This window comes from Aotus nancymaae, unplaced genomic scaffold (genome assembly GCF_030222135.1).
Source record: "Aotus nancymaae isolate 86718 unplaced genomic scaffold, 86718_ANA_hifiasm-v0.15.2.pri h1tg000032l_0, whole genome shotgun sequence".
Lineage (NCBI taxonomy): Eukaryota > Metazoa > Chordata > Mammalia > Primates > Aotidae > Aotus > Aotus nancymaae.
This window is the reverse complement of record NW_026988445.1, coordinates 17428172-17440623: the sequence shown is the minus strand read 5'-3', so window position 1 is coordinate 17440623 and position 12452 is coordinate 17428172. Positions and strand designations below refer to the sequence as shown.

Here is a 12452-nt window from a genome sequence, read left to right as displayed (position 1 = left end):
TTTACTTCTCTTCATTCTTTTTGCTTTCTGCTCTTTAAACTCAATAATTTCCATTGTAGTATCTTTCAGTCCACTGATTCTTTCTTCTGTCTGCTCATATTTTCTGTCAAACCCTTCTAGTAAATTCATTTCAGTTTTCAGCTTTCAGCTTCAGAATTTCAGTTTGATCCCTTTTTATAATTTCTATCATTTTATATTCTCATTTGGTTTATATATTGTCTCTCTGGTTTCCTTTAGTTTTTTGTCTATGTTTTCTTTTAGTTCCTTGTACATCATTAAGACAATCATTTTAAAGTATTTGTCTAATAAATCTGATGTCTGGGCTTTCTCAGGGATAGTTTCTGTCCACTTATTTTGCCTCTTTGAATGGGCCCTGTGTTCCTGTTTCTTTGTATGCCTTGTGATATTTTGTTGAACATTGGGCACTTAAATATTATAATGTAAACTCTGGATATCAGCTTCTCACCCTTCCCCAGGGTTTGCTGTTTTTCATTTTTGATGGCTATAATAGCCCATTTGTAGGTAATTTCCCAAACTTCCTTTCCTAGTCTTTGCAGATTGGCTGTGTGCCAGGGAACTCCTTACCCAACCTTGTACCTAACTCAAGGATCAGCCTGAAGTGAAAGCTTAGGATCTTCTCTCCTCTTTTCTGAGCATGCATCATGCTCCAAGTCTATGCATGGCTTTCTAAATTTTCCTATATACATGGTGCTTTTGAATGTCTTAATTTCTCACAGAATCTATCCTAGCTTTTGCACCTGGACTTCAGTTGGTCTTTTATATACCTCAACCAGTAATCTTCTGCCCCAATGCCTGCCATTTTTCCAGCCTATGTTCTAAGTTAGGCTAAACGGAGATATACGCCTTATGTCAGTTTTTAAGGTAGCCCCCAGACAGTTTAGAACAGACATCCACAATAAGTAAGGTCTTCTCTATTACCTTTGTAATCAGGGACCAGCGTCCAACACTGGGACTGAAGCACGTCAAGAGAACTGTCTTGCTAGAGAGAAGGCTGGGACAAGAGCAAATAAAAACACGACAAAGTTTCCTACCATTTTTAAGTGGCCTTTTTTCTTCTTTTTCTTTTTTCAGCGTTTGCTTTGTTGCTGTAAACTTTTGTCTATTTTCCAGAGTTCTGACCATGTTGGTTCCCATGATTTCTGTTTGTTTTTGATGTTTCTGTGGGGAAACAAACTTGGAGCTGCGAACTCTACTATTTTGCTAACATATCTCTTTGACACTCTTTTAAGTACTAAGTTTTGTGGTGGTTATGCTGTATATAAGTTGGCTGTGGCTGCTGTAACTAATTACCACAAACTTACAGGCTTAAAACCACATAAATTTATTCTCTCACTGTTTCAGAAGCCAGAAGTCTGAAATCAGTTTTACTGAGCTAAAATCAAGGTATTAACAGGGTTATACTCTCTCCCAAGGTTCTTGGGAAAAATCCTGTCCTTGTCTCTTTCAGCTTCCAGTAGCTGCCAGTATTCCTTAGCTTAGAGCTACCACTCCAATCTCTGCCTCTGTGGTCACATAGCCACCTCCTCTTCAGTTGGTCCAATCTCCCTCTGCCTCTCTCAGACATGATCTGATGTCATAGAGTTTCTGCCTCAGATAATCTCGGATGATGTCCTCATCAAGATCTTTAATTCGATCACATCTGCAGAGTCCCTTTTCCAAATATGGTACATTTATAGTTTCCAATGGATAGGATGTGGCTATCTTTGGGGAGGAGTGGGTATAATTCAGTCTACCACATGCAGCAATGGATAACTGAAACAAGGGGTTTGAAAGAATAAGCCACAATACAGAGAAAAAAAGTGAAGGACCTGTGCGTTCTGATCACCCTTGCCACCTCTAGCCACACCAAATAATAAGTCCTCTTTTCTGCTGATACTAGGTTATGTTGTGTCTCTGCCTCTTGAAATATGTCCTCATACAAAAATATACATCAATTCTAAAAAAATAAATAAATAAATAATTTCTAATGGTAACTGAATTTTCACAAATTTGTACTATTTATATTTTATTCCAACTAAGCTGTATATTCCTTGAGAGTAGGTTATTTTTTAATGCATAGTTTGTTTACCATGACATGGTAAATCCAGCAAATATTCACACAAACAACTATATAAGAGCCAGGCTCTGCAGTAAAACAAAATGCAAAAAACAGCTAAGTTCACTTGTGGGAAGACTCAACTTACTTGTGTCAAAAAGTCTTCTTTTTTAAAAAAAGTTTCAATCAAATGTCTACATATGGCCACAGATAGTCAAACCAAATTATTCAAATTTTGTGGAAATACCTGAATGTGTTTAGTTAGTATTTAGCTCTGTCCTGAGCCCTTTTAGGCCTCCCGTTTTGGGCTAAATTGTGTCCCCCTGCAACATTCATATGTTGGAGTACCAACCCCCAGGACCTCAGAATGTAACAGTATTTGGAGGCAGGACCTTTAAAAAGGTGGTAATTCAGTTTCAATGAGGTCATGAAGATACATCCTAATCCAATATGACTGATGTCCTTATAAAAACAGATCAAGACACCAATGCATACAAAGGGAAGACTGTGTGAAGGCACAAGGAGAAAAATAGCTGTCTGCAAGCCAAAGAGAAAGGCCTCAGAAGAGACCAGTCCTACTGACAACTTGACATAGACTTCCAACCTCCAGAACAGTGAGACAACACGTTTCTATTGTTTAAGCCACCCAGTCTGTAGTACTTTGCCATGGCAGTCCAAGCGGACTAAGATATCCTTCCTGAAATCAACCACTTGCACCAAATACAGAGATAGTTTGGACCTAAAATTGTTGTAATGGGAAGTTTCATGTCTATTTGGGAGTTTACACCTGATCATTAGCATATCCCTTTCGTTTCTATTGAGTTTTCTGTTTGTTTGTTTGTTTGTGTTTGTTTATTTTTGAGACAGAGTCTTGCTCTGTACCCAGGTGGGAATACAGTGCATAGCTCACTGCAGCTTCAGCCTCCCAGGCTAAAGCAGTGTTCCCACCTCCACCTCCTGAGTAGCTGGGAGCACAAATGCATGACACTGCTTCGCTAATCGTTTTTGTCATTTTTTGTAGAGATGGGATCTCACAATATTGCTGAAGCTGGTCTCAAACTCCTGGGCTCAAGCAGTTCTCCTGTCTTAGCCTTCCAAAGTGCTAGGATCACAGGTGTGAGCCACCGTGCTCGGCCCATTTCTGTTTTTAACTCTGTATATAGAGGAGAAGGCCTTTGAAAAAAACTTTGAAGAGTAAAGTGAAATTGTCGACATTTTTAAAGTCCTAAAGTGCCCTTACAGAAAGGGTGCTTACTCTATATCAGACAGCTGCCTCTGATCGAAGTCACTACCTCATCTTGTCTGACCACCTTCTAAGGAGCAGCTCAGGTTTGGGGGCCAAGACGAAACATTCCCTCAGCTTAGCTTCCCTCCCTGGGATCCCAGGCAGCCTCTTAGCCACTCTAAGCAGGCAGCAGGAACACAGATAACCTATGATAGTAGCTTCAAAATCAGTCTTCTACGTGCAAGAGAGACTTCCTGCACCACATTCTGCTTCATCAATGAGACTCTACAACATGAAAGCCTCTTGCAGATTCTCATAGGCAGATACATAAAACATAAGATGTGTCCACTGTTGGCACAACTGCCTGCTACAGTTCAGCTAGCAGGGAAATATGCACAAGTTTCAACCAAGAACCATTTAGGGAGGGGAAGCAAAGAAAAGAAAAAAAAAGCTTGGCTTGGTGTTTTGTATTCAGCAGCACATCTAACCTTGAAGCTGTCAGATTTTGTCATGAATAATTCACCAAGACAACATTCCAGGTGATCCTTATAAGACAGATTATGTCCTCATGGGCAGAGAAGGCAAAGCAGCGTGGTCCCATTCCCAGAGAGGAACATACCATGACATGGCCATCAAGAAGGAATGTTCATGCCACTGTGCTTCTACCTCCAGAGCTGCAGGGGTTCCAAGAAATCCCACCAAGACCTAAGAAAGAGCCGAGTGTGTACCCAGATGCCACGCCAAGGAGAAAAGGCATCACCATGAAATCACATTTTACGCTGTGAATGAGAGGGAAGTCCAGCACATGCCAATAAGCTTTTGTATCGGTGCACAAAGCTAAAATCTCAAGTAGGTGTCGCTTGACTCACTGCATGCACCCTTAGCCCCCATGAAAAATGCCAACACTTAGACCTGCAAACACAAATGGGCAATGCTCAAAGTCACCATTGGATATAATCTCTGCCTTTAACTTACAAAACTGTAAATTCTCCTGTAAACAGGAAGAGAAGCTAAGACAATGCAACAAAATTAAATAAATGACATTTTGTTCACATTCTCATCCTATGGTATTTCCATCTTAATGTATAGCCCATCTCCCAATTTTTAAGTTTTCACTTAATAGACTAATTTTTTAGATAAAATTGTGGAACGTTTTCCTGATACCTCCCAGTATAGAGTGCTCATATGTTCTCTACCTCACTGTCATGTAAATAAGAGTTTCCAGAAGTCAGAAACTTCCTAGCTAAGTTTTGTCCTCAACTGTCTACAAAGCTCAGTCTTCCACAGTGGGATACAAAATGTTCTAGACCCAGTGGAGGTGGGAGGCAAATTGGTAGAGTGGCCAGAGCACACAGCTGGTCCTCCCTCTCAGCAGCTTCCATGACCTCGATGGAAAAACAATGATAGTGACAATTCCTCCCACAGTGGTCATGTGATGTAATCAGGCAACAAATGGGAAAGTGCCCAGCATGGAACAAACCTGTAAAGGGGGTCGTATGCATTCACCCAAAGAGCGGAGATCTCAAGAAATTTTATTTTTCACAAATGCAGATGTCGAAACATCTCTTCAACTATTGAGGAAATCCCAACATTGTTATGTACACGCACAATGCTTACACACAAAGTCAACGTTGTAATAATGCACTTTCAGGGGGTAGGGAGGTTGGGGAGGGATAACGTTGGGAGAAATGCCTGATGTAGGTGAAGCAGGGATGGAGACAGCAAACCACCATGGCATGTATGCACCTATGCAACAATCCTGCAAGATCTGCACATGTACCCTGGAACTTAAAGCACAATTGGAAGAAAAAAAGAAAAGAAAAAAATCCAAGTTCCTTCACACACACACAAAAAAATGCACTTTCAAGGAGTCAAATTCTGAAGTCCATGTGGTCAGAAAATAGTCTGTCTCAGTTCTGAGAGAGACCAATTTGCCTTCTGCATTTGTTTTCCCTGGGCCCTTGAAGATAGGATGGTGCCTGCCCACATTAAACACAGATCTTCCCTACCAGTTCACGTAGACTCACACTAATCTCCACAGAAATACCCTCAGAAAAACATCCAAAATATTGCTTTACCGGGTTTTAAGGTATTCCTTAATCCAATCAAGTTGACACTTAAAATTAAGCCCACAAGTCCACCCCTTGTCAGCTTGGCACCTATATGCATGTTCTTAAACTATACCTAATTTCCAAATAAAGACAATAACAAGGTAATAGATTCACCTACCATGATGCAACTAACATGATGCAACAAAAAACTCACTAAATCCTTTCCCCAGAATTTGATTTTTTGAATTTCAGCATGTGGGATTTTAATCTTTCAGGATTGTGATTTTTCAGTATTTCAGATGTTATGGATTTAAGACTTTAGGGATTTTGATTTTTAGGAATTTAATTTAGGGAGATTTCAACATTCAGGATGATGGCATTCAGAATTGTGTCTTTTGGGAGTATGATTGGCACCAGAGCAGCAGCTATCCAATAAAATAAATGTATCATAAAAAGAGGAAACATAAAATGCCATTTCTTTTACTTTGTTGCACTATCTCTTCTTTTCTTGTTTCCAGGAGAATTTATCATTCTGCAAATTAAGGGCAGAGATCATAACCAATGGTGACTCTGAGCAGCTCCCATTTGTGTTTGCAGGTCTAAGTGTTGGCATTTTTCATAGGTGCTAAGGATGTAGTGAGTCTCGTGACACATACTTGAAATTTGGGCTGTTGATTTGGGTTTTAATCAATAGATTTTGTTAGTTTGCCAGGACAAGGTGATATTGCAAGCAGATCTCACAGGAAAGAGAGGGAGAGCTCTATAGAGCAGAGACAAGAACACTCCAAAGTCCCGGTGTGCAGGGAGGGAGGGAAGTACCTGTTCAGGGAAGCTCCAGGTGGAAATTGCACCTGTGGTCATGTCTGCTTTTTTTCTCTGCAGACATTATAAAGTGACAGTTTTGCTGGACCTGTCTCTCTGAGCAGATTTCAATTGCAGTCCACTTTTTAAGCCACAAAGCAAAACAATACAGGCTGCCAAAAGAAGCATTTATGTTCCATGGGCCCCCAAATAGCAGCCACCTCCCATTGACTCTGGCAGTCCTGAGGATATAAAAATGGGTAATTCTATTCAATCTTGTTTTCTTCTTTCTAGACTGGAATGAAACACAGGGAAAAGTAATCTGTGGGGTTTTGCTGTGTTCAGTCACATTGATGGTTCTGTAGCAGGGATTCTGGTTCTAACTGCCAGGCTCCTGGAGTTCACTCAGACATCAAACCCTCTGGGAGGTGTAAGGCAGGTTCCTCGTGAAGGAAAGGGGTATCAGGTTGGGTAATTTGCACACCATCACTGAAGAGGAACTGTGGATACAGAAATCTTGCTCAAGACATAATTCAGAAAAAGGGACATTATGGTAATTTAGACAAAAGCTGGTCTCACCCTAGAGTGTTTTTATGCTTGGCCTCTGCTGCGACTATTTTTCTTTCAATGCCTGTCATTGTATATAAATGTTTATTGTACTAGAACTGTGTCATAATGGAGAGGGGTGGAGACAAAGGATTGAGAAAGTATTACAATGCTGGCTACTTTTACTCCAAGAAGGAAATTCTAAACAAGCTGAGTGAGGCCAGCTGCACTATATATCACATTGATATAAGTCACTGAAATGCTGAGTTCCCAAAATTGTGTTCCTTCCTCTTCAGAATCTCTCCTTGCCCGCATTGGAAGTGGAGGTGGGCATGGTCACTGCTGGACGTGGGACGTGAGCAGCCAGGGGGATATTATGGGGCACAAACGAGTGCAGGAACAACTGGAACAGTAACCACATGGAAACTCATTGCCCACGCCCTCCTTTTCCCTGCCCCGCCCACATCAGAGCTGGAATCATTATCTCCAGCACTGACTACAATTCCTCTCCCTGCAGGACCCTGAGGTCTCAAACTTGCACCTCAGCTGACCATATGCACAGGATAGGCATTAATGCAATGAATCTGATGAAACCTCTCAGAGAAGGATGCTGTGCAAATATTGTTCATAAAAAACTTTATTCTTTTTCTCCCAAGCCCTTCCACCTTATGCAAGAATATAAAGAAATATTAACTTTACTTTCCTAGTGAGGGAGAGACGTAGAGCCCTGAGAAGGTTTTCCCACAAGGCACTAATGGGTAAATCTGCCAGCACTTTGATGAGATAAAACATGGAACTCTATATTCTGTGCCAACTGCTTCTTTCTTTAGAACACAAAGTCATTTTTATGAGTGAAACTAGAAAGAAAGGGAGAAAAAAAACACAACAACAACAAAAACCAAGGGAGAGAAGGCTGCCCTCTCGTTTCTCCTGGCAAACCTCTCAGATTCCGGCAGACCCCTTCCCCTGAGACAGAGCAGGGCTGCACAGCTGCTCCTAACAGTGAAAAAGGAGCAAATCAAGCAAAAACTATATTAAAAAAAACAACTCAACGATTCTTAAAATGTGTAATAGTCACCCTCAGTTAACTACATGAGAGGAAATTGTATTCAAATCTTATTTGAACAAATCTCATAACAACAAATTGGCTACCTTTATGTCTTCCAAACTTTTCTAATGACTTAGTGATCAATTTATAATAACTTGATCACTGACAAGTCCAAGCACTGAGCCCTTTTGTGATCCATTTCAAACAATAGTCAGTTGCAAGCCTCTTTTCAAGCCCGACTTTGGGATGGTGGCTTGTGGTAACAGTGCCTTTTCTCCCTCTTCTCTTTGCTGGAATGCCCTACCAGCTGCATCAGACCCTACCCTTCAGGACTCATCTAAACCACCTCCTCCTCCACTGCTCCAATTCTTCACCCACCCCAAGCTCTGGCAGAAGGCATTTCTCCCTCTTTGGGACTGCCTTGTCTTTATTTGAAGGGAGATATTATGTATAGGTTTATTATTCTTACTGTGTATGACCCAGTTTCCCCTCCTGGACTGCATAGTCCTTGAGATGCAGATCTTGAGGATGGCATTTGGTATGCCCTTATACATGGCATGTTTGCAGGTCTAAGTGTTGGCATTTTTCGTAGGTACTAAGGATGTAGTGAGCCTCATAACATGTACTTGAGATTTGGGCATTGTTTGGATTGCTTATATGACATTATTACTCAAAGTGTGACTCATAGGCTAGCAGCATGTGCATCATTTGGGAGATAATTAGAAATGGAGTCTCCCACCCCACTCCAGTCCTACTTAATCAGAATCTGCATTTTAGTCCTTTACCTACCCAGGTTATTCATAGATACATTAAAGTTTGAGAAGTGCTGTTATACACTTAATATATATTTTTCACATATGCCAATTTCTATGCAAAGATCTTCCCCTTCACCCACTCCCACCCTCCATCCTGGGCACTGCAGATGAGCCACCTACTGGTGGCAAGAGCACTTTCTCCTTGTTCACTCTAGCTTGCCATCCATAGCCTCCATGCATTCAGGCAGCAAGTCATTTATTAATTAATTCCTTCACACAACATTTACTGAGGGTCTGCCTCCTATATGCCAGGCATTGTGCCTATTCCATGAGAACATTTACCTCTCAACACACTGAACCAGGTTTATGGGATTAGGAACAAGACAAGGGGAGTGGCATGTAAATCATGTGTCCTGTGCCTACCAGGATGCTTGTCTGTTGCACAGATTTCTGGTGGATCAGAAAGAACACAGCCCACAGACTCAACCCCGCTTCCAGAGCTCGGCTGGCTGCTGCCCCCCAGGCCTGGCTCTCACTGCTACAAGCTCTGCACCCATGTTTTCTCAAGCCTCAGGACACACCCCAATCACTGGGTGGGCTTGGGAAACACAGAATGCTGAGCCCACCCTGAAACTCCTGACGCAGTAAGTAGTGAGGTACCAACAAGAACAGAAACAGGCAGAAACACTAAAGACAGACGCCTATATTCTTTAGGCTTCCCTGATGAGGGGTATCCCGTCAAACCCCATTCCCTTAGGTGTTGCAGAATGTTTGGAGAAAAGACTATAAAGAAGTGAGGGCTCCAATTAATGAAGCCCATTGAGAGAACCAAGTCTAGAAAGTTCACCAGGACCTGTGCAGGGGCGGGGGACAAACTAGGGCCTGATTGTCCTGGTCTTTCACTTGCGCTGTAAGCTTTATGTGTTACAATGTCATTAAAGGTAGAGAGACCATGACTCGACCCATGGCAAGAAAAATAAATCTGTGCAATAGTGGGAAGCTTCAAAGCTAGATGTAATTATCTCTCACAGATGAAAACCAGCAGGTGAGCCCTGGCCCAGGAATAGCTCATTTCCTCCCTGCCTACAGCTGTGCCCGAACTGAAGCTGCTGACGCTGGGGTTGAGGGGTGCCTTCCCCTGCCTCCGACTTGCCTCCTCTCTCAGGCACCTCATCTTCCACCCAGTGTTATTATGAAATCAAGTAGCCTGTAAAAGGAGGACTGGGAGAATGTAAAGAGTCCCTCCTCTGTCTCCAATCCTTTCTCCCTTCCTCCCATGCCCCATCACTTTCTAAACCCAACTGCAATGAATCGGTAATGAGAATGTGCAACAGTATTTCCTAGAATAGGATTTTCTACCTCCTTTCGGAAATCACTCATCTTATTCCCATAGTGCCCTGATTCCAACAGTCTATGACATATTCAATGACAATATCATATGGGCTAAGAAGGCTGAACACCCATACCTTAAGGCTAACCAGCTTCCAGAAGAATTCTTAAATTCCATTTCCAGATCAATCCTGGATGTACCGAACCTGATCAACACCAGGAGTTTCTATCAAGTTAGCAGGTGCCTAGAGAAATCTAGATGTCATTTGAAGCCCTTTCTCTTTCCCATACCCAGCAGAAATGGGTGCGAGATCTTGCAATGAGCATCTAAAGTTTTCAGGATTGTTCCCAGGACAACCACACCTGAAAGCTTTCCTTTGACTCAGTCTACCTTGTGCCCATTCGACCCCCATGTCAGCCCTCATCCACTTCCAGCCCAACTTCTATATTGGTGCCTCATTTTAATTGTTGTTTTTTCCTGGCCTTATGTTGTAACTTCTCCTTTTTATCTTGGATATTTTAGGCCAAGTATGTGGAAATCTGATGCATGTGACCCCCTTTGGCACAGTCTGATATTTCTCAAATCCCATTTTCTATCTCCGATTCTGGAAATTATGAAGTCAGAAAGCCCCATGAAGACTTATGTTTACTGGCAACACAAGGGCAGATACCATGTCTGTCTTACATTCCTATTGCCTGCCATATTACCTGGCACTTAATAGGTGTTCAACAAATATTTTTTCATGAACAAGTGAATTATAGATATATCACACCATGGGCAGACAGGTGACAAGCTAATATAATTTTTATTGTGCAACTACTCTAAGTGTTTCTGGACAATTAATAAGGTTATATTTATAACCCAAAGGATTAATGTTCATAAAGTACTTTGAAATCCACAAAACAATAATGCTGTAAAAGAGTCAACTCTTCCCTGGTGGTGATGATCAGAGGATCAAGGTGTACAATTCATTTGGTATTTAAAGGGTAGATATGAGTAAGGAGGGAAAGAGAAATGGGACATTATGAGAAAAAAAATCAATAAACAAATTAAAACTCACCTTTATCATAATCGTCATCCTCAACTGCATCTTCTTGAAGTTTCTGAAGCTTTAACCTTAAGGATATTACCTATGTTGGTTTAAAGGGGAAAAAATAAAAAATTACAATAGAATTCAAGTAAACACTTGTGAAAACTAAGAACATTTAGAAAGTGTTTCAAAACTGAACTTCTCTTTTTAAAAAACAAAATGCACAGTTTTTTCAATGCCAGATGCATTAGTTTCTCCAAAAAATAGCTGATATAAAGAAAAAGTGTAATTTGAGCATAACATCCACATAAAAAGTTAAAATGTTATTTTAAACAAAAACTGTGCCCTTATCTGCATGAAGAAATGCATAATGAAAAGGAATACAAATTTCCTGACCAAATGGTCTCTGTTCTAAAAATCACATTAAAATTATAAAGGTAAACACATCGAAATTGGAAGAAAAACCAAGAGAGAAAAAGTGCATGAACTTAAGCTCGGCAGGCTGTCCTGAAAGCTTGAGTAAGAATGACGGCAAAGCCCTCACAAAACCCTTCTGAGAAGCCCTAAGGCTCAAATATTTTCCATTACAGAAAAGGGCACAGTCTTATTTAACCCACATGGAGACTCAGTGATCCAGTTACTTGTCTGAGTGTTACCAATGTGTTGACTTAGCATCACTGATATGGTTTGGCTGTGTCCCCACTCAAATCTCATCTTGAATTGTAGCTCCCATAATTCCCACATGTTGTGGGAGGGACGTGGTAGGAGGTAATTGAATTATGGGGGTGGGTCTTTCCCATGCTGTTCTCATGATAGTGAATAAGTCTCATGAGATCTGATGGTTTTATAAAAGGGAGTTCCCTTGCACAAGCTCCCTCTTGCCTGCCACCAGGTAAGACATGCCTTTCTCCTCTTTGGCCTTCCACCATGACTGTGAGGCCTCCTCCCCAGCCATGTGGAACTGTGAGTTCATTAAACCTCTTTTTCTATACAAATTACCCAGACTTGGTATGTCTTTATTAGTAGCATGAGAACTGAGTAATACAATCATTGTTCTTCTCAACGGGAGACCCAGAGATTTACTGATAATGAATTCTTGGCCTATCAATGAATGGATTTGGGCTTGCTCCCTAAAAAACACCTTCCTCCCATTCTTTGCCTGGCTCACACCTACATTTCCTTCGACCCTTAGCACAGGTGTTGTCTCCTTCAGTCTGTATTAAATGTTCCTCCTCTATACCACCACTGTGACCTGTTCTTGCTTCTATTCATAGACCCATTCAACAAATATTTACCAAGTGCCTCTTAGATATCAGGCCCTTTTTGTATTGTGTTAGTGTACCAAGGATACATCATAAAATGCTTAGCCCTCTAGACTTACATTCTAGACAAAAATATAATACAGTTGACCCTTGAACAACACAGGGATTATGGGCACTGACTCCCTTCCCTACACAGTTGAAAATCTGTGTAAAACTTTTGACTTCCCCAAAACTTAACTACTAATAGCCTACTGTTGATTAGAGACCTTACCATAAACAGTTGATTAGCACACATTTTGTTTGTTATAGGTATTATATTCTGTATTCTTACAATAAAAGTAAACTGGA

At 41.1% G+C, this 12452-nt stretch overlaps 1 protein-coding gene across 1 annotated transcript in view; it reads right to left on the bottom strand.

The window, feature by feature from the left end:
- The window catches only part of DISC1 (DISC1 scaffold protein), a 365698-nt gene that overhangs the window by 298666 nt on the left and 54580 nt on the right, over positions 1 to 12452 (bottom strand). The window contains exon 3 of the mRNA XM_064383602.1: positions 10873 to 10942. Within this exon, the coding sequence (XP_064239672.1) occupies positions 10873 to 10942 (70 nt within the window). The remainder of the gene's footprint in view (positions 1 to 10872; positions 10943 to 12452) is intronic.